The sequence below is a fragment of the Cicer arietinum genome, chromosome 3, assembly GCF_000331145.2.
Source record: "Cicer arietinum cultivar CDC Frontier isolate Library 1 chromosome 3, Cicar.CDCFrontier_v2.0, whole genome shotgun sequence".
In the NCBI taxonomy this organism is placed as follows: Eukaryota; Viridiplantae; Streptophyta; class Magnoliopsida; order Fabales; family Fabaceae; genus Cicer; species Cicer arietinum.
In genome coordinates, this window is record NC_021162.2 from 55,625,101 (window position 1) to 55,650,183 (window position 25,083).

General features: G+C 26.1%; 2 protein-coding genes and 5 non-coding genes across 7 annotated transcripts; 6 read left to right on the top strand and 1 right to left on the bottom strand.

The window, feature by feature from the left end:
• Window positions 1-4,272: 4,272 nt before the first annotated feature.
• LOC101514538 (uncharacterized) lies at window positions 4,273-6,959 on the top strand. The gene is made up of 6 exons (XM_004492316.4): window positions 4,273-4,633; window positions 5,060-5,132; window positions 5,381-5,559; window positions 5,920-5,980; window positions 6,088-6,139; window positions 6,582-6,959. The coding sequence occupies exons 1-5, from the start codon at window positions 4,511-4,513 to the stop codon at window positions 6,102-6,104; spliced, it is 453 nt and encodes a 150-aa protein (XP_004492373.1). The 5' UTR covers window positions 4,273-4,510; the 3' UTR covers window positions 6,105-6,139; window positions 6,582-6,959.
• Window positions 6,960-11,364: 4,405 nt separating this feature from the next.
• LOC113785904 (U6 spliceosomal RNA) lies at window positions 11,365-11,467 on the top strand. Its single transcript, XR_003472085.1, has one exon. It is a non-coding gene; the product is annotated as a U6 spliceosomal RNA (small nuclear RNA).
• Window positions 11,468-13,495: 2,028 nt separating this feature from the next.
• LOC113785905 (U6 spliceosomal RNA) lies at window positions 13,496-13,598 on the top strand. Its single transcript, XR_003472086.1, has one exon. It is a non-coding gene; the product is annotated as a U6 spliceosomal RNA (small nuclear RNA).
• A 2,028-nt stretch (window positions 13,599-15,626) lies between these two features.
• On the top strand, window positions 15,627-15,729 carry LOC113785906 (U6 spliceosomal RNA). The gene has a single exon (XR_003472087.1). It is a non-coding gene; the product is annotated as a U6 spliceosomal RNA (small nuclear RNA).
• Window positions 15,730-17,757: 2,028 nt separating this feature from the next.
• LOC113785907 (U6 spliceosomal RNA) lies at window positions 17,758-17,860 on the top strand. Its single transcript, XR_003472088.1, has one exon. It is a non-coding gene; the product is annotated as a U6 spliceosomal RNA (small nuclear RNA).
• Window positions 17,861-19,888: 2,028 nt separating this feature from the next.
• Window positions 19,889-19,991, top strand: LOC113785903 (U6 spliceosomal RNA). Its single transcript, XR_003472084.1, has one exon. It is a non-coding gene; the product is annotated as a U6 spliceosomal RNA (small nuclear RNA).
• A 2,588-nt stretch (window positions 19,992-22,579) lies between these two features.
• LOC101514862 (uncharacterized) lies at window positions 22,580-24,325 on the bottom strand. The gene is made up of 2 exons (XM_004492317.4): window positions 23,928-24,325; window positions 22,580-22,827 (listed from the first exon to the last, which is right to left on the bottom strand). Exons 1-2 carry the CDS (start codon window positions 24,259-24,261, stop codon window positions 22,811-22,813), a joined length of 351 nt encoding a protein of 116 aa, XP_004492374.1. The 5' UTR covers window positions 24,262-24,325; the 3' UTR covers window positions 22,580-22,810.
• Between the last annotated feature and the right edge of the window lie 758 nt (window positions 24,326-25,083).

The window sequence follows — 25,083 nt, forward strand, 5'->3', positions numbered from 1 at the left end:
TGTTGCATTAACTTCTGATTCTTGCACTTGAAAAGCAACTTCTAAAGTATGTTTATCATCAACAACCCCTCTCAGCTTTGTCTTCGTAACTACCAACCAATCAACTTTTTGGCGCCCAGGATAAGGTGAATAGTAAACTTGAGTTGCAGATTTTGGAAAAATAAAAGGATCAAATTTACCGTATTTTCTCCCTTTTCGTACTTCTACAATCTTGTATTGATTATGTATCCTCATTCCACGACTTGAAGGGTTGAACCAATCACAGTAAAATAAAATTAGCTTTCGTGTTGCTTGACTTCGCCATTCAAATTCTAGAATCTCAGAAACAACACCATAATAATCACTTGAGGTTTCACCTTGACCAATTCCCTTAACACATACTCCACTATTATATGTTATTTTGCCTTCACCCCAAGAAGTTGTGTTGAATTGGTATCCATTCACATGATAAATAGGCCATGACTTTGCTAGTCTCAAGGGTCCTCTTGCCAAGTCATACAAGTCAGGGTTTTGCATCATAAGTTTGTGATTCTTTGTCACCTAGTCGCATAAAGCAATTCATATAGCTTAGGTTAAACAAATTGTACATCTTTGTTTTAATCCAAATAAGATTGAATAGTCTAAATAAGTGCTTACATATTCTTGAAACCATCGCGGAAAGTCAACTTCTATTTGTGTATCAATGACATTGTCATTGAGATCTCCATATATACTTTTCAAACTTTGTACATACATCCTATACATGATATTTTAAAAAAATTAGATGTTGTTGTTCGTTGAATAATGGAGAACTCTAACAATATTAATGACTTTTTTAAAATGAAAAAAAAAAGACCCACTCATATATATAAAAAATCAAATTTTGAACTCCCATACTATAGAAAAATAACTTTTATTTTTATATCTCACTTACTCTTAGAAAAATAATTTTTATTTTTATATCTCACTCACTCTTAGATAGCCTCTAATGTCGATTTATTTTAAATAGATTTCACCTAAAATAATTTGAGCAAAAGTATAAAATCTTGGAGATTTAAATCATATATATATGGTAAACAATATTATCATTGGTTTATCTTTTTATGAGTGTGCCTTTTTCAAATTCTAAATGTAGACTTGGGTCCTTGTCAGTTCCTCCAAATGTGCCTTTTCCTTCTCCAACTGCCATTTCATTATTTTCCAATTCAATGACATAAAAACAGCAACAAATATAAACCAATTTAAGTTGGAATCGACGAAGAGCAAAGAAAACTCACTAACTTTGGGTCCAACAAGATAGATAAAAAGATAAGATCACATACCATATGGTCGGGTTAGGTGAGGTCATCCTCTTACTCATTAATAATTTTGTACTTCCCAAATAATGCGTTCCTACAAAGTACAAACCCAAAAACAGCCATCAAAATTAAATCAATCAATAATACTCCTAAATATATCCATACATAAAGAAAAAAGTGAAATATGGACACACGTTAATATTTTTAAGGCTTGTTTGTTACAATTTTTTTTAAAAAAAATTTAAAGTATTTCATTTTTTTTCTATAACTTTTTTTTTATAAATAATTTGTTTTGAAAAGCTTCAAAGAAAAAGTTGTTTAAATAGCACTTCATAAAAAATTGTTTTAAACATTTCTTCTTTTAACTATAATTTTCTTTAAAATACAATTTCAAAAAAAAAAAACTTAAATGAGAAGTCATTTTGAGTAATTATTAATAAAAATTATTTTTGAGAGATATAATTTTTTTAAATGTAATTTTTGTTATATTAAAAACTTCATCAATAAGTTTCAACTATTGAATACCAAAATTTCTCTTTTAATTTATAATAAATAAGTTTGAAATAATCTCTATTATTGTTAAATAATTTTTTTATAAAAATTAATTTTAGAAATATAAAATTAATATTAATTTTTAATAATAACAGGTCCTTCTAGAAATTAAAATGGACTCTACTCAATTTCAAAATTTAAATCTGATATATATATATATATATATATTTTTTGTGCGCGCGCTATTAATTTACACCATCGTTTTTTTTTATGAAAGTACCATTGCAGACATATTTTTTGGTATAAACCAATCCAAAACATTTTATTTGGAAAAGAACACATTTTATTACTTTTAATTAAACAATTTTTAAATAAATGTTAGATGGTCCCGCAGTTTAGTGGTCATGCCATTGAATTTTGAAGGAAGGATGTCAATAGCATGCAATTGCGGATATCCATTTAAAATCATTTTGATTTGAGCAGAAAAATTCTATTTTAATTAGATGTGAGTTTTTTTAAAATTAAAATTCGAAGCTGAGAACGGATTCATGGTGTCAGTATTCACCTTAGACCTATATCTGAAACTGCATGTTAGCAATAGTATTGTCAATTCAAAAATTTATATACATGTATAAAATTATCATCAATATATAACCATTTCAATCACAAGTATAAAATAATCATAAACTTTTATATTAAAAAATATATCAGTTATATTGTTAGAAGATAGAGTGAATTTTAAATACTAAGCTAAAGTAAACTAGTTTTTTGGGACCGAATAAACTATATATTTGATTGATCCAGCAAATCACTAGTATGTTTTAATTATCCACTAACCAATATAAAGGGAGATAAGTTTTAAGATACTATTAAAAAAAATGTGTTTCTTATTATGCATATTTTATTTAATATTAATTTACTATGTGAATATTACATTATCTATGAAATTGGATTAATTTAAAAGTTTTTATATATTTATTTATTTAACTTGTAATTAAGTAAAATATTTTTATAACTAAATTTTATTTAAAATTATAAAAAAAATATCATTATCAAATAAACTAAAATAATAAAATTTTAAAATATAATTCAGTTTATTCATAAATAATATATTAATAATTTAATTTAATAGTATCAAAGTATATTAATACTCAAATGTGTATAGTATAGTAGAAGTCCCATTGAAATTTTGCTCGTAGCAGTTCGATATGTTTATCCACGCGACAATAATCGGTTTGACGCACTTTGAAGAAAAAGAAGAGGAAGCAGAGAAAGATACACTCTCATCTGTTTTTCTAGGGACATGGAAAATTATATGGTCAAGAAAAAATAAAAAATCAAAAGCTTATTTTTGTAATTTTTTTTTATTTTGAAAATACATAATGTATATTTAATTTGTTTGTATTTTTTATTTTTCATTTTTACCTAAATTTTTGAAAACAATGGGTGTTAAATAATTTGAAATTCAACATAAAGTAATTAAACCAAATAAGATTATTTCATTTTATAAAAAATAAAAGAAAAAATACAATAAAGCGTATAATGATAAAAATAGAATTAGTCTCTGATATCAAATATTAGGAAGCTCACCTTATAGACAATTAAACTTAACCGAATATTATTTTAGAAATGATTATGTGTATTTCTAAATGAATATTTTTAAAATATATATTCATATAAATATATTTAATTCTATTCTTTCAATATTATATTGAATATCACACTTATAAAATAAATTTATTTTAAAGTAATATAATTTTTAATAAAATATTAATTTTTTGATTTGTACGTTCTATTAATATTATATATATTATTTCTGAGTTATTAAATTTTTATTTACATTTTTCAGTACAGATTTAATATACATTTTTAATAATAGTAGAAATATCAATTCTAAATAAAGATTATTTAGTAAAATTAATGATATCTTGTCACATTCATTGTGGGTTTTAAATAGTAATATTTTTATACTTATTACTATTATTGCTTAAGATAATCTAAAAATATATATATATATAAAATAGTAATTTTTTTAATAATTAATATAAAATTGATATTTATAGCTTATTTGTTGCTTTTCTTTTTAAATAATTACTTTTAAAGAATTTCATATGTTTGTTATGTCTTTAAAAAAAGTTAAAATATAAAAAGTAATCGAAAAACTATTTCAGATAAAAAATAATTCTTTAATAACTTGTTCAAAAAATTATTTTTACGTCTAATATATTTTAATAATTATTTTATTATCATGAACAAACAAAAAATAATTTTTGTTTTTAAAAATTATTAACAAATAATCTCAAAAATATTAAATTTTATGAAGAAAATTCTCGAAGAAAAAGAATTTAATGACATTTATATTTACGATACATATTAAGTAATTTGTGATATTAAAAGTTTGAATTCTTGAAAAACAATATTAAAATTTTAAGGATTTTGACCACACAATCATCCTTTTTTGGCTTATAAATAAATGTGTATGTGCAAAGGTTTCTATCACTCTCTCTCTCTCTCTAGTTTACAACCTTTTCACGTGTCTCTCATTTTCATACTTCTCTTCTCCTTTCTTCACTCTGTTTGTTTCCTAGCAAAAGAAAAAAATAACTCAATTCTGTTTTTTTAATTATTATTACAAACTTGTTCTTAGGGGCGGTGGTTGATGTTTCTTTGTGGAGTTGTCTTCACATAAAAAATCTAACTTTGTTTGAAGGATTGAAGCATAGATTAGAAAAGAAAAAAAAATGGAAGGAAACAAGCAAGTTGGTTCTTCATCTTCTTTCACTTCTGAACTCTTTGGTTCCAATGACTTACATCCATCTTCTTCTTCTGGAATTTTTGACTCTATTTTTTCTCCATCTCCTAAAGTATGTTATTTATTTATTTATATAATTAATATTTTATTTGTTTGTTTAGTTTGACTTTTTTAAACTCCAATTCAATGCATTTCATTTCATAGTTATAATGCAGATTTCTACTATGTATTCTTATTATTAGAAATTAAAAAGCACATACATCATTTCGAATTGAGTATAAGCAAAATATACGCGTATTTAGTCTAACTTTTTGATTTTTTTTTTTTGAGATAGTTATAAGTTTATAAGAGTAGAGAATATATTTGACCCTTATTCTTATTGTTGGTTGTGTTTAAAACAAAATTACAAAAAGTCAAAAACAAACAAATAGTGAAAATTTTGATCATTGAAGTTACAATTTGATTATCATTATAATTTAGTGTATGGACTTGCGTTGAAAAAGTTTTGAATTTTTTTTTATGGTTTGTGATGATTCAGGTGTTTGGAAGAGAGTCTCTGAACTCTGCACTGAATGGGAAAACTGTCACTGAGGGATTGAACTCCAAAATTGGTAAAATTTCAAAATGGGATATTAGCAAAATCACATAGTAGCACCTTTCTTATTAGCCCTATTTTCTGTTATCTCAAATTTCCTTCATACTCTCTATGATTAGAGTCTTATTGATTCAATTTAACTAGATAAGATTTTGTGTATATACATGAAATAATATAATTAAATTCAATAAGATATTTTGATTAATTTATGAAGAAACAAGTTGTATAGTTTTCCAATGCTATTTTTCCTTGTTCTCAATGCAGACTACATAAGTAAGGGAAGTGATGGTGAAAATCAGAAGAAGACAGCATATAAGGATATGAGTTCTATTTATCAAGAACAAAGAGTTCAACCATGTCACCTTAGTTCATCGATCTATTATGGTGGCCAGGACATATATTCTCATCCTCAGAGTACACGAGATTCGGGATTGAACACTATGGTATATGATATTATTTAAACAGCATAACCAACATTGGTGTAAATGCATATTTGAAAACACCATTCAACGAGCTCAATCTTACTATAATCTTTAAATTTGGATATTGTCTGCAGTCTGCAAAATCACGCAGTCAGCATATCGATGACCGTTGAGTTGAGAATAGACTGTTTCAGTCAAATCTCAATCCAACAACCAGGATGTTCTGACTGCGAAAATAGGTGGTTTTACTAACTACAGATAATCTGAATTCATAATCCTTGCAGATGACTTCTGAATGAAACAATGGTACTTTTAGAATGGAATAATATAGTACCTTTTTGTTGCTACTGCTAATAATGGCTAACATGATTTTTTTATCAGTACAAGAAGGATGGGGGAGAGGATGATTCAGGAAGTGCCTCAAGAGGAAACTGGTGGCAAGGTAAGACATATACTATTGTCTAATGGATTTGTAGTGTAAACTTTGCAATTGGTTTTTATGTCATTAATTTTTCACCAATTTAATATTTTGTGACATTCTATCAACAGGATCTCTCTATTATTAAAAAGAGTATACTTGTCAAGGGATATGCTCCTCAAGGTATGAATTTCATATATGTTAGATATAATTTACAGAATTTGGATTTTCTACAGGTTTAATAATCACACAATGTCAGTGTAAAATTAGTTTACACAGACAGTGTATGATCCTTTTTGTTATATATTGTTAGGAGTTCGTTATAAGTATTTATAACTGAGCTAATAAATTTGAACAAACTTCTGGTTAATATTATCCAACGTATAACTACCTATAACGAACTCCTAAAAATATTGTCACGGGACCATGTAATCAGAAATTTACACTGTCGAATTACTTATGTAGTTGCGTCTTTCACTTGAAATCAAATACGAAATGAAATCTAAAATCCAATGGTCTAAATTCATTGACTGCGTGAACATATGATTACTGGACTACAGAGAATCCAAATCCATTTGAATACGTTTGACCGTGTGTTATTAATCAGTTGCATTCATAATTGCAGGTTAAATAGGAGGATAGTGTGACAGTGTTGTCCATCTTTTGTAACATGGAAACGTTGTACTGTAGTTATAAATAATGCTGTGGATGGTTGGTTGCTTTCTCAAGCCATACAACAGAATCATAATATGGACCTATAGTTATAAGTATATATTTTTCATTTTCCTGTACAGAATATGGTACTCTATGATGGTAATGTATAAGTTATATGATATAGAAATATGTATCATCAGCTACTTTTATGTCGCTGAAATGGGAGAAACTCTATTTTTAGTGGTTTCCCCTCTATGTAATATGTATTTCATATGTAGTGACTGAAGCCTCTGGCTGAACTGAAATAATGTGTTTTATGAATATAATTCCTACTAGTTTATACTCTGTATTGATTTTTTTATGTAAATAACTTCAATTGCGGCAAAACTTCTAGAAAGTCATCGTTTAAAACTCTAGCAACAATAGACAAAATTTCTGCAAGTTTAAGTTAACTGTTTTATTTGTATTTATAGTTAAAATAGTGACCTATTTGATGTCGGTTCAATGAATTATATTTGAAAGATACATTTGTTTTATCTTATTTTTATCGAATTAATATCAAATAAAATCAATTAATTGTTTTTGCTCCGAAAATGAAGATAACCGCCAACTTTTTCCTAGCGGCAAAACTTTTTCTCGAGTTTTAGTGTGATTGATGACTTAGGAATAGTATTATCATCTTAGATTTTTATATTAATTTTATTCGCACAAAAACAAAATTGTATGATAATGAATGTCACTCTTTGTATAATTGTATAGAGTTTTATCTCTCATCAATGTGGAATTTTAGATTATTCAATATTTAAAACAAATTTTGATTCTTACTTTTTTTTTCTTCTTTAAATTAAGAAGATTAGGATGATTTATGTCCTTATGATTCTTGCACACATCATCTTTTAGTGAATTTTCAAAGCTGACTCATCTAGGAGCAATGTGATTTGAATTTATTTTTGACTATCTAGTTTATACCATTGTTGTAGATTCTGAAGTCATTTTTGCTTCACATTCACGGGTTGTAGATGATGAAGTCCCTAAGAATAATAAAATATTCTTGAAGAGTGGAAAGTTAAAGATTCATGAACCATCTTTATTACTTACACTCCATGAAATCCAACAAATTTCGACACAATGCTATAAGTTAAAACACCATTCAAAAGTAGAGTGTGGTCCAAACCCTATGAAGAATAATTATCTAGAGACATGTACAAAATAGTTGGTTAATGGGCATGTCCACTCAATTTCTTATCCTATAGTAGTTTTCTTTAGATTGAATCTATGTTTATATACTATGTCCAAAACATGATCCATCTCATCTATCCTTATCCATCAATGGTGGATTTTTCTGCTTGTTTTTTTTGCCTTGGGGCATTGTTAAAATATTTAAGAATAGTATTTGGTAGAGATATAATACAACTACTATAGTTTAGCATAGCTACTAGGTCAGCTATTGCCTTTTCTTTAAAATTGAGAAAATAATTTAAAGTTTAAAAACAATTAATGTCGACTAAATTATCTAGTTATTTTTAAAAAATTTAAATATTGTCCTTGCTAATGTTATTTTTTCACAACTCCATCCTTCTACAAAGGAAGATGGATTAGCTGCATTTGAAATTATGTCCAGTCAAAACCTTAATTTTAATTTTCTTTCTTCAATTAAAATATTGTCCTCTCTTGGATGCCATTTGGTGAACATGCGTCAAATGAAAATACTATTGCTAACTTATCTTTGGTGCTTGAGTTGAATGTAGATGTAAAACTAGTCATGAATTTCCAAATTTCCCTATGTTTTTGCCCTCTACAACATTAGTATTATTGATATTCACAATTAGAAAGATTGTGCAACTCGTAACTAGACAATGGGTTCATGGTTCATTAATTGTATGAAGATAATTATTGTGTCAATAACAGCACGGTTACACGGTTCACTTTAAAAATAAAAAATAAATTTAGGTTGTCGTTGAAAGAATTATGGATAATATATCAATAATAATACGCCACTTATTAAAATTAGATAAATATAATTCTTACCTCTATCCACTTATAAATATTATTTTACAAGTTTTTATATATATTTTTATATTATTTATGTCCATAATAACAAGCAATGTACAGCACACCTAACCACTTCACCATGTAGTTGTTGTGCGTAAAATAAGCAAACAAGTTTTAGATATTATGTATCATATATACCGAAAAATCGTATTTTAATTTTTTTAGATACGAAAATTGTAAAATTCTATTATATATTTTTTTAATCTTTGTAAAATTTGTTTTAAAAAAAATAAATTATATTATATATTTTTATTTTTATGAAGTTGATTATTCACCCGAGTGTTGAAAACAACTTAAATTAAAAATTGAATTAGTCGTATGAACAATACATACTACTTAAAATCGAGAATAGATTGTATTAGTCTATATAAAAAAATCAATTGTTTATCATAATACGACTAAACTTTGCAAATATACACTATGTTTTATTTCTTGAGTTTTTGATGAAAATTTTATATTGAATTCACTCCTTGTTATTAAATTATAAATCTTTATGGAAGAATATTTATAATATGCTAAATATATTTAAAAAAAAATCAATTAAATGTTAGAATGATCCACATAAATTGACTTAAAGTTAAGAGACTAAGAAAACAAATTCTAAAAAGACTAACTTTCAAAGTATTATTGTATTTTATATTAATAATAGTGCAAAACACACTAATAATTAAATAAATAGTTGTAAAATGGTTTTTTTTATTTCAATTATTATATTTTTTAATATATTTTTTTATTATATTGTTTTAATATACGTATAATATTTATAATTGATTTGCTAAACAAACAACCAGTTGTTGTAATGGTTAGTCGAGTTGTGCCGGTGGGATCAATGTAAAAATAACATAAAATAATTTTAATTGGTGTCATATTATTTTAGCCACTTATTCACAATTCTTCGTGGAACAACCAAAAGAAGGGCAACCTAGACCCTCATGCTTGTCGTTTTGTTTTTTTTGAATCATCATGCTTGTCTTAAATCAATGATATAGGTAAAGTTTAATTATCGGGAAATTTTGTAAATTGTTGGAAATTAGCAATTTTCTATTATCTCATTCTCCGTGGTAATGACTAAAGAAAGAACATGATACGGCCGGAAAATTTTAAGTTTCAGACGCTCAATTACATCAAAGAGAACATTGGTAATAATGAAGTTCTAATAATAATATCAGAAGTTTGATCTTTAGTTAAGGATGTTTATTCAATATCGTTAAAAAAATGTTTATTCACTAAAAAAAAACTTAAGGACAATTATAAGAGTGAGAATATTTCATACCATTCAATAGGGGTTTATGATGCAGTCTCCTACTCACTTAAGATAGACCAAATTATTTACCAAATTATTTTTAGATAGATAAAGTTTAGACTTTTTTATATTTAGTTAAAATTATTTGGTTACAAAAAATAGAAAAATTATTTTAATTTTATCTTAATTAAATATAAAAAATATTTTTTTATTAATATTATTATACATTAGATTTTGAACTTTATTGTAAATTATAAATATGTCAACCTTTTAGAAGTTTATTCATATTGTTTTTAAATGTTATAATAAAATAAAATTGAAATATGATGTGTATAAAGTCAAATTTTATAAAATATCACGTCAAATTTGGAAGAAAAAAAATTTAATTTTATTGACCTATTAAACTGTTAATCTATTAAAAGCTAAGTCTAAGTATTTATTTAAAAATATTAATAAAAAATAGACTTTTAAATAAGTTTGCGTTAGCATACCTCACTAAACTTTTATAAAACTCAAACTTAAATTTAAAAAACAAAACTTAATTACAATTTTGATATCCTATTTTTTATCAATTAATAGAATCAGTCCCTCTATTTTAAAATTAGATTATTTTGGTCTATTTATTATTTTTTAATTAAAAAATAACAATTTAATATATTTTAAACTAAATAACATATAATATTATAAAATAGAATAATTAATACTCATAAAATTGCAATAAAATTCTTTAAAAATTTTAGTCTCAACTTTAAAAATTATTCATTTTTATAATTTAATTGATATTATATAAATAATTAATGAATCTAAAATATCCTGCAACATGAATTTCAATACCACATCATCTAAAATATGTCAAATTTCAATTTTTTATTTAAAAATATGAAAAAATAACAAAAAAAAATTATAAATTTTAAAATTGAAAGGCTATTTTCAAGAATTTGTAAAAATAAAATAATAAAATTCGAAATTAACTTAAAAAATCATATGACAAATGAGTGAATTGAGGTGAAAGGCTATGAACGTTTAAAAGGGAGAGGTGGTTTAGGTGTTCATAAAATATTTTCCACATAGATGGAAAAAATGAAAAACAAGTAGTAATAAATATACAAATAAAAAGAAAAATAATAGAAATGAGTGAATTGAGGTGAAAGGCTATGAAAAGACTGCAGGCTGCAAGAGTAGTGAAGAAAGGCTACACATTCTATATGTACGACCACTTTAAAATAAAATAAATATATGGTATTGTCATGGTTTGAGTGTGAGAGAGAAAGATAAAGTTCGGTTTTCTTTTATCTGAAGGAGATGGATGCATCTTGGTCGGTTGCTTGCTTCCGATCAAGTGAAGGTTGAAGAGAAAGATTTACATATTATTATTGTTGTGTTTCCGTGCTTTTTGTCCCACATCGTCTAAATATTCGAATATTTAATATTTATATACAATGTTCGAGCAGTATAGTATGTCCCTTCGGGGACATCCGATAAAATTGGAACGATACAGAGAAGATTAGCATGGCCCCTGCGCAAGGATGACACGCACAAATCGAGAAATGGTCCAAATTTTTTTGAGTTTTTTTTTTCTCCAAACAAATCTGTTTGTTTTTCTAGGTTTCGTTTTCCCCTTCTTTTTGTTCACAACTTCAATAAAACTCCCTCGGTACTACGAAAAGGGGGCTTTGATTTCTCGAACAATTTCAAAATTGGATTGTTGTTTATGCATTGTAGGGTTTATGTTAGTAAAACGTCAATGTTACAAATAGAAGTTTTTATTGCTCAAATGCCTGCACTTTTACTCATTTAAAACAATGTAAGTTTGATGAACAGGAGAATAATTTGGTTCAAATTGTTCTATAATTTGTTAGTTTCCCTTTATGCTTGTTTGTGTGAAGTTTTTTATTGATGGACATTATTCTGTGATAAATATGCTTCTTAATGATATTTAGATATTCTTGGCTCCACATAATATCATGCAACCATACGGCCGGAAAATTTTAAGTTTCAGACGCTCAATTACATCAAAGAGAACATTGGTAATAATGAAGTTCTAATAATAATATCAGAAGTTTGATCTTTAACTAAGGATGTTTATTCAATATCGTTAAAAAAATGTTTATTCACTAAAAAAAAACTTAAGGACAATTATAAGAGTGAGAATATTTCATACCATTCAATAGGGGTTTATGATGCAGTCTCCTACTCACTTAAGATAGACCAAATTATTTACCAAATTATTTTTAGATAGATAAAGTTTAGACTTTTTTATATTTAGTTAAAATTATTTGGTTACAAAAAATAGAAAAATTATTTTAATTTTATCTTAATTAAATATAAAAAATATTTTTTTATTAATATTATTATACATTAGATTTTGAACTTTATTGTAAATTATAAATATGTCAACCTTTTAGAAGTTTATTCATATTGTTTTTAAATGTTATAATAAAATAAAATTGAAATATGATGTGTATAAAGTCAAATTTTATAAAATATCACGTCAAATTTGGAAGAAAAAAAATTTAATTTTATTGACCTATTAAACTGTTAATCTATTAAAAGCTAAGTCTAAGTATTTATTTAAAAATATTAATAAAAAATAGACTTTTAAATAAGTTTGCGTTAGCATACCTCACTAAACTTTTATAAAACTCAAACTTAAATTTAAAAAACAAAACTTAATTACAATTTTGATATCCTATATTTTATCAATTAATAGAATCAGTCCCTCTATCTTAAAATTAGATTATTTTGGTCTATTTATTATTTTTTAATTAAAAAATAACAATTTAATATATTTTAAACTAAATAACATATAATATTATAAAATAGAATAATTAATACTCATAAAATTGCAATAAAATTCTTTAAAAATTTTAGTCTCAACTTTAAAAATTATTCATTTTTATAATTTAATTGATATTATATAAATAATTAATGAATCTAAAATATCCTGCAACATGAATTTCAATACCACATCATCTAAAATATGTCAAATTTCAATTTTTTATTTAAAAATATGAAAAAATAACAAAAAAAAATTATAAATTTTAAAATTGAAAGGCTATTTTCAAGAATTTGTAAAAATAAAATAATAAAATTCGAAATTAACTTAAAAAATCATATGACAAATGAGTGAATTGAGGTGAAAGGCTATGAACGTTTAAAAGGGAGAGGTGGTTTAGGTGTTCATAAAATATTTTCCACATAGATGGAAAAAATGAAAAACAAGTAGTAATAAATATACAAATAAAAAGAAAAATAATAGAAATGAGTGAATTGAGGTGAAAGGCTATGAAAAGACTGCAGGCTGCAAGAGTAGTGAAGAAAGGCTACACATTCTATATGTACGACCACTTTAAAATAAAATAAATATATGGTATTGTCATGGTTTGAGTGTGAGAGAGAAAGATAAAGTTCGGTTTTCTTTTATCTGAAGGAGATGGATGCATCTTGGTCGGTTGCTTGCTTCCGATCAAGTGAAGGTTGAAGAGAAAGATTTACATATTATTATTGTTGTGTTTCCGTGCTTTTTGTCCCACATCGTCTAAATATTCGAATATTTAATATTTATATACAATGTTCGAGCAGTATAGTATGTCCCTTCGGGGACATCCGATAAAATTGGAACGATACAGAGAAGATTAGCATGGCCCCTGCGCAAGGATGACACGCACAAATCGAGAAATGGTCCAAATTTTTTTGAGTTTTTTTTTTCTCCAAACAAATCTGTTTGTTTTTCTAGGTTTCGTTTTCCCCTTCTTTTTGTTCACAACTTCAATAAAACTCCCTCGGTACTACGAAAAGGGGGCTTTGATTTCTCGAACAATTTCAAAATTGGATTGTTGTTTATGCATTGTAGGGTTTATGTTAGTAAAACGTCAATGTTACAAATAGAAGTTTTTATTGCTCAAATGCCTGCACTTTTACTCATTTAAAACAATGTAAGTTTGATGAACAGGAGAATAATTTGGTTCAAATTGTTCTATAATTTGTTAGTTTCCCTTTATGCTTGTTTGTGTGAAGTTTTTTATTGATGGACATTATTCTGTGATAAATATGCTTCTTAATGATATTTAGATATTCTTGGCTCCACATAATATCATGCAACCATACGGCCGGAAAATTTTAAGTTTCAGACGCTCAATTACATCAAAGAGAACATTGGTAATAATGAAGTTCTAATAATAATATCAGAAGTTTGATCTTTAACTAAGGATGTTTATTCAATATCGTTAAAAAAATGTTTATTCACTAAAAAAAAACTTAAGGACAATTATAAGAGTGAGAATATTTCATACCATTCAATAGGGGTTTATGATGCAGTCTCCTACTCACTTAAGATAGACCAAATTATTTACCAAATTATTTTTAGATAGATAAAGTTTAGACTTTTTTATATTTAGTTAAAATTATTTGGTTACAAAAAATAGAAAAATTATTTTAATTTTATCTTAATTAAATATAAAAAATATTTTTTTATTAATATTATTATACATTAGATTTTGAACTTTATTGTAAATTATAAATATGTCAACCTTTTAGAAGTTTATTCATATTGTTTTTAAATGTTATAATAAAATAAAATTGAAATATGATGTGTATAAAGTCAAATTTTATAAAATATCACGTCAAATTTGGAAGAAAAAAAATTTAATTTTATTGACCTATTAAACTGTTAATCTATTAAAAGCTAAGTCTAAGTATTTATTTAAAAATATTAATAAAAAATAGACTTTTAAATAAGTTTGCGTTAGCATACCTCACTAAACTTTTATAAAACTCAAACTTAAATTTAAAAAACAAAACTTAATTACAATTTTGATATCCTATATTTTATCAATTAATAGAATCAGTCCCTCTATCTTAAAATTAGATTATTTTGGTCTATTTATTATTTTTTAATTAAAAAATAACAATTTAATATATTTTAAACTAAATAACATATAATATTATAAAATAGAATAATTAATACTCATAAAATTGCAATAAAATTCTTTAAAAATTTTAGTCTCAACTTTAAAAATTATTCATTTTTATAATTTAATTGATATTATATAAATAATTAATGAATCTAAAATATCCTGCAACATGAATTTCAATACCACATCATCTAAAATATGTCAAATTTCAATTTTTTATTTAAAAATATGAAAAAATAACAAAAAAAAATTATAAATTTTAAAATTGAAAGGCTATTTTCAAGAATTTGTAAAAATAAAATAATAAAATTCGAAATTAACTTAAAAAATCATATGACAAATGAGTGAATTGAGGTGAAAGGCTATGAACGTTTAAAAGGGAGAGGTGGTTTAGGTGTTCATAAAATATTTTCCACATAGATGGAAAAAATGAAAAACAAGTAGTAATAAATATACAAATAAAAAGAAAAATAATAGAAATGAGTGAATTGAGGTGAAAGGCTATGAAAAGACTGCAGGCTGCAAGAGTAGTGAAGAAAGGCTACACATTCTATATGTACGACCACTTTAAAATAAAATAAATATATGGTATTGTCATGGTTTGAGTGTGAGAGAGAAAGATAAAGTTCGGTTTTCTTTTATCTGAAGGAGATGGATGCATCTTGGTCGGTTGCTTGCTTCCGATCAAGTGAAGGTTGAAGAGAAAGATTTACATATTATTATTGTTGTGTTTCCGTGCTTTTTGTCCCACATCGTCTAAATATTCGAATATTTAATATTTATATACAATGTTCGAGCAGTATAGTATGTCCCTTCGGGGACATCCGATAAAATTGGAACGATACAGAGAAGATTAGCATGGCCCCTGCGCAAGGATGACACGCACAAATCGAGAAATGGTCCAAATTTTTTTGAGTTTTTTTTTTCTCCAAACAAATCTGTTTGTTTTTCTAGGTTTCGTTTTCCCCTTCTTTTTGTTCACAACTTCAATAAAACTCCCTCGGTACTACGAAAAGGGGGCTTTGATTTCTCGAACAATTTCAAAATTGGATTGTTGTTTATGCATTGTAGGGTTTATGTTAGTAAAACGTCAATGTTACAAATAGAAGTTTTTATTGCTCAAATGCCTGCACTTTTACTCATTTAAAACAATGTAAGTTTGATGAACAGGAGAATAATTTGGTTCAAATTGTTCTATAATTTGTTAGTTTCCCTTTATGCTTGTTTGTGTGAAGTTTTTTATTGATGGACATTATTCTGTGATAAATATGCTTCTTAATGATATTTAGATATTCTTGGCTCCACATAATATCATGCAACCATACGGCCGGAAAATTTTAAGTTTCAGACGCTCAATTACATCAAAGAGAACATTGGTAATAATGAAGTTCTAATAATAATATCAGAAGTTTGATCTTTAACTAAGGATGTTTATTCAATATCGTTAAAAAAATGTTTATTCACTAAAAAAAAACTTAAGGACAATTATAAGAGTGAGAATATTTCATACCATTCAATAGGGGTTTATGATGCAGTCTCCTACTCACTTAAGATAGACCAAATTATTTACCAAATTATTTTTAGATAGATAAAGTTTAGACTTTTTTATATTTAGTTAAAATTATTTGGTTACAAAAAATAGAAAAATTATTTTAATTTTATCTTAATTAAATATAAAAAATATTTTTTTATTAATATTATTATACATTAGATTTTGAACTTTATTGTAAATTATAAATATGTCAACCTTTTAGAAGTTTATTCATATTGTTTTTAAATGTTATAATAAAATAAAATTGAAATATGATGTGTATAAAGTCAAATTTTATAAAATATCACGTCAAATTTGGAAGAAAAAAAATTTAATTTTATTGACCTATTAAACTGTTAATCTATTAAAAGCTAAGTCTAAGTATTTATTTAAAAATATTAATAAAAAATAGACTTTTAAATAAGTTTGCGTTAGCATACCTCACTAAACTTTTATAAAACTCAAACTTAAATTTAAAAAACAAAACTTAATTACAATTTTGATATCCTATATTTTATCAATTAATAGAATCAGTCCCTCTATCTTAAAATTAGATTATTTTGGTCTATTTATTATTTTTTAATTAAAAAATAACAATTTAATATATTTTAAACTAAATAACATATAATATTATAAAATAGAATAATTAATACTCATAAAATTGCAATAAAATTCTTTAAAAATTTTAGTCTCAACTTTAAAAATTATTCATTTTTATAATTTAATTGATATTATATAAATAATTAATGAATCTAAAATATCCTGCAACATGAATTTCAATACCACATCATCTAAAATATGTCAAATTTCAATTTTTTATTTAAAAATATGAAAAAATAACAAAAAAAAATTATAAATTTTAAAATTGAAAGGCTATTTTCAAGAATTTGTAAAAATAAAATAATAAAATTCGAAATTAACTTAAAAAATCATATGACAAATGAGTGAATTGAGGTGAAAGGCTATGAACGTTTAAAAGGGAGAGGTGGTTTAGGTGTTCATAAAATATTTTCCACATAGATGGAAAAAATGAAAAACAAGTAGTAATAAATATACAAATAAAAAGAAAAATAATAGAAATGAGTGAATTGAGGTGAAAGGCTATGAAAAGACTGCAGGCTGCAAGAGTAGTGAAGAAAGGCTACACATTCTATATGTACGACCACTTTAAAATAAAATAAATATATGGTATTGTCATGGTTTGAGTGTGAGAGAGAAAGATAAAGTTCGGTTTTCTTTTATCTGAAGGAGATGGATGCATCTTGGTCGGTTGCTTGCTTCCGATCAAGTGAAGGTTGAAGAGAAAGATTTACATATTATTATTGTTGTGTTTCCGTGCTTTTTGTCCCACATCGTCTAAATATTCGAATATTTAATATTTATATACAATGTTCGAGCAGTATAGTATGTCCCTTCGGGGACATCCGATAAAATTGGAACGATACAGAGAAGATTAGCATGGCCCCTGCGCAAGGATGACACGCACAAATCGAGAAATGGTCCAAATTTTTTTGAGTTTTTTTTTTCTCCAAACAAATCTGTTTGTTTTTCTAGGTTTCGTTTTCCCCTTCTTTTTGTTCACAACTTCAATAAAACTCCCTCGGTACTACGAAAAGGGGGCTTTGATTTCTCGAACAATTTCAAAATTGGATTGTTGTTTATGCATTGTAGGGTTTATGTTAGTAAAACGTCAATGTTACAAATAGAAGTTTTTATTGCTCAAATGCCTGCACTTTTACTCATTTAAAACAATGTAAGTTTGATGAACAGGAGAATAATTTGGTTCAAATTGTTCTATAATTTGTTAGTTTCCCTTTATGCTTGTTTGTGTGAAGTTTTTTATTGATGGACATTATTCTGTGATAAATATGCTTCTTAATGATATTTAGATATTCTTGGCTCCACATAATATCATGCAACCATACGGCCGGAAAATTTTAAGTTTCAGACGCTCAATTACATCAAAGAGAACATTGGTAATAATGAAGTTCTAATAATAATATCAGAAGTTTGATCTTTAACTAAGGATGTTTATTCAATATCGTTAAAAAAATGTTTATTCACTAAAAAAAAACTTAAGGACAATTATAAGAGTGAGAATATTTCATACCATTCAATAGGGGTTTATGATGCAGTCTCCTACTCACTTAAGATAGACCAAATTATTTACCAAATTATTTTTAGATAGATAAAGTTTAGACTTTTTTATATTTAGTTAAAATTATTTGGTTACAAAAAATAGAAAAATTATTTTAATTTTATCTTAATTAAATATAAAAAATATTTTTTTATTAATATTATTATACATTAGATTTTGAACTTTATTGTAAATTATAAATATGTCAACCTTTTAGAAGTTTATTCATATTGTTTTTAAATGTTATAATAAAATAAAATTGAAATATGATGTGTATAAAGTCAAATTTTATAAAATATCACGTCAAATTTGGAAGAAAAAAAATTTAATTTTATTGACCTATTAAACTGTTAATCTATTAAAAGCTAAGTCTAAGTATTTATTTAAAAATATTAATAAAAAATAGACTTTTAAATAAGTTTGCGTTAGCATACCTCACTAAACTTTTATAAAACTCAAACTTAAATTTAAAAAACAAAACTTAATTACAATTTTGATATCCTATATTTTATCAATTAATAGAATCAGTCCCTCTATCTTAAAATTAGATTATTTTGGTCTATTTATTATTTTTTAATTAAAAAATAACAATTTAATATATTTTAAACTAAATAACATATAATATTATAAAATAGAATAATTAATACTCATAAAATTGCAATAAAATTCTTTAAAAATTTTAGTCTCAACTTTAAAAATTATTCATTTTTATAATTTAATTGATATTATATAAATAATTAATGAATCTAAAATATCCTGCAACATGAATTTCAATACCACATCATCTAAAATATGTCAAATTTCAATTTTTTATTTAAAAATATGAAAAAATAACAAAAAAAAATTATAAATTTTAAAATTGAAAGGCTATTTTCAAGAATTTGTAAAAATAAAATAATAAAATTCGAAATTAACTTAAAAAATCATATGACAAATGAGTGAATTGAGGTGAAAGGCTATGAACGTTTAAAAGGGAGAGGTGGTTTAGGTGTTCATAAAATATTTTCCACATAGATGGAAAAAATGAAAAACAAGTAGTAATAAATATACAAATAAAAAGAAAAATAATAGAAATGAGTGAATTGAGGTGAAAGGCTATGAAAAGACTGCAGGCTGCAAGAGTAGTGAAGAAAGGCTACACATTCTATATGTACGACCACTTTAAAATAAAATAAATATATGGTATTGTCATGGTTTGAGTGTGAGAGAGAAAGATAAAGTTCGGTTTTCTTTTATCTGAAGGAGATGGATGCATCTTGGTCGGTTGCTTGCTTCCGATCAAGTGAAGGTTGAAGAGAAAGATTTACATATTATTATTGTTGTGTTTCCGTGCTTTTTGTCCCACATCGTCTAAATATTCGAATATTTAATATTTATATACAATGTTCGAGCAGTATAGTATGTCCCTTCGGGGACATCTGATAAAATTGGAACGATACAGAGAAGATTAGCATGGCCCCTGCGCAAGGATGACACGCACAAATCGAGAAATGGTCCAAATTTTTTTGAGTTTTTTTTTTCTCCAAACAAATCTGTTTGTTTTTCTAGGTTTCGTTTTCCCCTTCTTTTTGTTCACAACTTCAATAAAACTCCCTCAGTACTACGAAAAGGGGGCTTTGATTTCTCGAACAATTTCAAAATTGGATTGTTGTTTATGCATTGTAGGGTTTATGTTAATAAAACGTCAATGTTACAAATAGAAGTTTTTCTTGCTCAAATGCCTGCACTTTTACTCATTTAAAACAATGTAAGTTTGATGAACAGGAGAATAATTTGGTTCAAATTGTTCTATAATTTGTTAGTTTCCCTTTATGCTTGTTTGTTTGAAGTTTTTTATTGATGGACATTATTCTTTGATAAATATGCTTCTTAATGATATTTAGATATTCTTGGCTCCACAGAATATCATGCAACCATGTTTTTGCACTTTTTATCCAAGCATGCATTTACCTTCAAAAAACTTTATAGGGTTTCTATAGTATAATTTAAATATTAGTAGTAAAGGTTGATTTAGACTCTTATTATTTGGAATAACCATGTTTTGAAGGTTATTTATATTTGGGTACTGGTTTGGTTAATTCTATTTCTGATTGAGGATACAAACAGTGTCCTGTATGCTATACTAATTCAAGCACAAGTAGTAAACTTTCACATTCCTAAAGATAAAAGAATTATAGAAACCAATCTGTTTTGCTTTTGCAGGATATGAACAGAGGAGAGGAGATTGCAGGTTTCTCTATCACATGTGTTATTAATCTTTAGGAATTTTTCACCAATTTCGTAGTATGTTTTAACTTTCTATCAACAAAATCTCTCTATTGTTGTGTGATGATGAATTTGTTTTTTGATACATACCCTCCTCTACAATATAATTGCATTTTGATCTCTGAAATTGACAATGATGATTTTAAACTCATTTTTGAAATTGAAAATCATCAATAACTTAGATTATGTGATAGAGGATCGAATGCTGCGGCAAGGAACCGATTATGTATTTATTATGGTTTGTGATTATTCAGGTGTTTGGAAGAGAGTCTCTGGCTCTGCGCTCTGCACTAAATAGGAAAACTGCTGTTGAGGGATCAAACTTCAAAATTGGTACTCTAGGTTGGAATACTCTGTGTTTTCCTCTCTACTTCCATGATCTCAATGTTCCTTTATTCTGTCTATAATAGCTTTTGATTAGTAATCTATGAAGAAACAAGTAGTATAGTTTTTCAATGCTATTTTTCCTTGCCTTGTTCTTGCTCTCAATGCAGACTACATCAGTAAGGGAAGAACACAACAAATAAGGATATGATTCTTGCAGGCTGCATCTTTTGGTGAATTTTCTCTTTGAAAATTCACTAACCAAACCTGCTGACTCATCTATGAACAATGTGATGTGCATTTATTTTTTACTATCTAGTTTATGCCTTGCTTGTAGATTCTAAAGTCATTTTAGCTACACATTCACGGGTTGTAGATGATGAAGTTACTAAGAATAATAAAATATTCTTGAAGAGTGTGGAAAGTTAAAGATTCATGAACCATCTTTATTACTTACACTCCAAGAAAGCCAACAAATTTCGACACAATGCTATAAGTTAAAACACCATTCAAAAGTAGAATGTGGTCCACAGCCTATGAAGAATAACTATCTAGTAACATGTACATAACAGTTGGTTAAAGGGCATGTCCACTCATTTTCTTATCTTATATAGTAGTTTTCTAGAGATTCAGTCTATGTTGTTTATATATATATATACTTTTTTTTAAATAACCAATGTTATAATTAGTTGTTAATTTTTGTTAGAGAGAAGAGTTGATCTCATGACATCATTATCACTCCAACTCCTCCAAAGCACCCAACCACCTTATCACTCTCTCAGTCTATGTTGTTTATATACCATGCATGATCCATCTCATCTATCCTTATCCACCTATGGTGGATTTTTCTGCTTGTTTTTTCCTTGGTGCCATGTTAAAATATTTAAGTAGAGTAGTTGGTAATGATACAACTACTATGGTTGGGCATAGTTACTAGGTCAGTTATTGCTTTCTCTTTAAAATTTGAGAAAAATAATTTATAATTTTTAAACTATGTGGACTAAATTATCTTTAGTTATATCATGTTTTTATATTTTTTAGAATTGTCCTTACTAATGCTTTGTTTTTTTCACAACTCCATCATATATATCATCACCTTCTTTAACCTTTTCTTTTCATTATAACCATACTCTATAACTCAAATTATTCTGATTAATAAATATTATTTTATCTAGTCTCCACTCCCTTTGGACCACACAAGGAGAGAAAATTTTAATTTTCTTGTCCTTGTTAAAATTATTTTCATCTCCTCGCTTTTCTCTATCACACCAAACAATGTATTAATGTATGTTTGCAATACATGGCTAAAACAGTAGTAAAACTACTATATTATTATTATTATTATAGGTTTCCTCCATCAAAAATAATTTTATTTGAAATATTGTGGATATTAAATATGAGCACCTCTTTCAATTGGAACTCAGACCATGGTTCTAAGCTTTTTTTTTTTTACAATAAATTATATTCAGTGTTAGTAAGTGGTAACAATGACTGAAATATAATGTAAAAGCATCAACCATAAAGTTTAATAAGATTCATAAAATAAAACACTGAACTGAAAGTGCATGTTTTATTCAGGGTGTACACAAGTGAGCTGCTAGCTCTTCTTATCCACTATAAACAACAACAAAGTTACAAGACAACTCAAAGAAGCTGTGATAATCACCATACTAGTAGCTAACAGCAACGATGCATATCCCATTTATCTTTGTTTTCAGCAATAACCTCAACTCTATCAAGGCAGAGTGTAAGCTGCAAAATCAGAATTTTATAAGACGAATTAGCATATTTATCGATCCGTAGTAAAATTATAAAAATGGCTCCAAATCATTACTCCATTTAGGGCTGTGCAAAAAATCCGGTTATGTGGCCCAAATCCAAAACTGGATCCAAATCCATTTTAAATATCCGGTTAAAATCATTTGGTTATAATCCGGTTTATTTATAAACGGTTGGATAACCACTTTTGTTTTATATTTGGATTTGGTTTTTATCCACTATTAATATTTTATTAATTTTGCGATTTTATTTATTGAAAAAAATTTGAAATTTTTTTTTCGAAAAATTATCGGAAAAAAATAAAATAAAAAAAAACTTTTTTTTCTCAAAAAAATTTTAAATCGAACTTTTTCTTGAAAAATTTGGTGAGAATTTTTTTAAAAAAATTTATCGAAAAATCGATTTTTTGAAATAACTGATTTTTAAACTATGAATAAATGATTTTTTAAAAAATAATCAAATTTTAACTGATTTTGAAAAAAAAAATCGATTTTAAAATTAAAATTTTCAAAACCGGTTGCTTAATTATAAACCGGTTATTTAACCATAACCAATTTTACAATTGGTTTTATAACCGGTTTTAAACCAAATAATGGATTTGGTTATAAATCTAAATTTATATATTGGTTTTAAAATGGATATGGTTTGGTTTTTTTAAAAAACCAACCATGAACAGCCCTAACTCCATTCGCTTTAAAATAAAAATACAAATTGAGTCAATAAAAATTGATGTGTTTAGTTAAAATTTAGACTAAATATATTAATTTTTGTTAATCAAACTTTCTCTTACACAACCATGAGGTTTTTGTTGGCTAGACTATCTTAGATTGGCCATACAACCACAAGATCAATTTGGCATTACAACACAATTGTGGCTGCATCAATCATATATGCTCATTTTACTACAATATAACTGTTCATATATTGCATCAAGTGACTAACCTGAATTAAATTTATTTGTAGAAACAACATGAAATAGATATATCACCCAATAATAGAGTTATATATAGAATGTCAAAATTGTGTTTGCTAGCATTTCATCTAAATTAAAAGTGAGAATTAATTATACTTACGTCCACACTTGTAACCAACAGGGCGAGTAGCAATGTTGCAACGTTTAGGGATAGTCACAGCAATTTGAGGGTCAGCACCAGACATTTTGGCAGTGTTTGATAGCATAACAGCACATAAACAACTTGGATTCTGACCAAGTTTCTTAACCTGAGCACAACAACTTTGTGACACACTTGCATTTTCATCTTGTGCTGCACTTGCACAAGGAGCTAGCTTAAAAGCTTCATTATCTGGTGTAGTGGATTTTCCACATTCACCAGCACTTTCCACACTTGCAACACTAACAAGTACAACAAAAGCAATAAGGCACACAAACTTAACAAGAGTCTCCATTTTCTTAATGTGTGTTTATATCTCTTAGTGAAATTAATTACTTCTATGTAACAATGTCATGCATTTGATGGGATTTTATAGCATGATGAAGTGTTAAAAAAATGTGCTTGGTCTAGTCATCCACCTTAGATTAATGGAGCTTGCACTAGTACTAATTGGTGTGTTTCTTAGTATATCTTATTGCACCACTTAGCAATAAAAAGCTTGTGTCGACATAAATTTGTTAATTTTCTTGTCCAATATCAAGGATGGTGACAATATTTTTTTGTTAAATGTTCATATTTCTAGATGTAGTTATTACTTGCATTATGTAAATTAAGGGAGCTATTTAATGCTGCCACCTCATTCTCAATAAAGTGATTCCATGTTCTTTTTGAAATGGGATTAACTTTTAAGCCAACTACCACAGAACACTAGCTTATACACTTGATGTCCCTAAACTCAACAATATACTTAATCAAAGTATACGTGTTGTTATAAGATGAATTTGATTAAATTCTTATTGAACTAGTGGAGATATGGCTAACGGAGTCTAGCGCAAGTGATTGATGGACAATTTATGTAAGTATCGTAAATTTTACACTATTACGAACTTGATTTTTAATTATATATATATATATATATATATATATATATATTAATTAGTGTGATCAAAATGATAATTAATTCAAATTTCTTAAGTATAAGATCATGAATTTGATTTTTAACTCGTGTGTCTGAATTCACCATTTAGTGTTAGATATTCAAATAAATTTGTCTCTACTTTTACACTATAACTCGCTTTTTTTTTTTATATATATATATATATATATATATATATAT

Bases quoted from the DNA above. Each gene is read 5' to 3' on its own strand.
- LOC101514862 (XM_004492317.4), bottom strand. From the start codon at position 24,261: ATGGAGACTCTTGTTAAGTTTGTGTGCCTTATTGCTTTTGTTGTACTT.
- LOC101514538 (XM_004492316.4), top strand. From the start codon at position 4,511: ATGGAAGGAAACAAGCAAGTTGGTTCTTCATCTTCTTTCACTTCTGAA. The intron at 4,634-5,059 runs GTATGTTATTTA...GTGATGATTCAG, and splicing joins TTTTTTCTCCATCTCCTAAA to GTGTTTGGAAGAGAGTCTCT. The intron at 5,133-5,380 runs GTAAAATTTCAA...TTCTCAATGCAG, and splicing joins GGGATTGAACTCCAAAATTG to ACTACATAAGTAAGGGAAGT.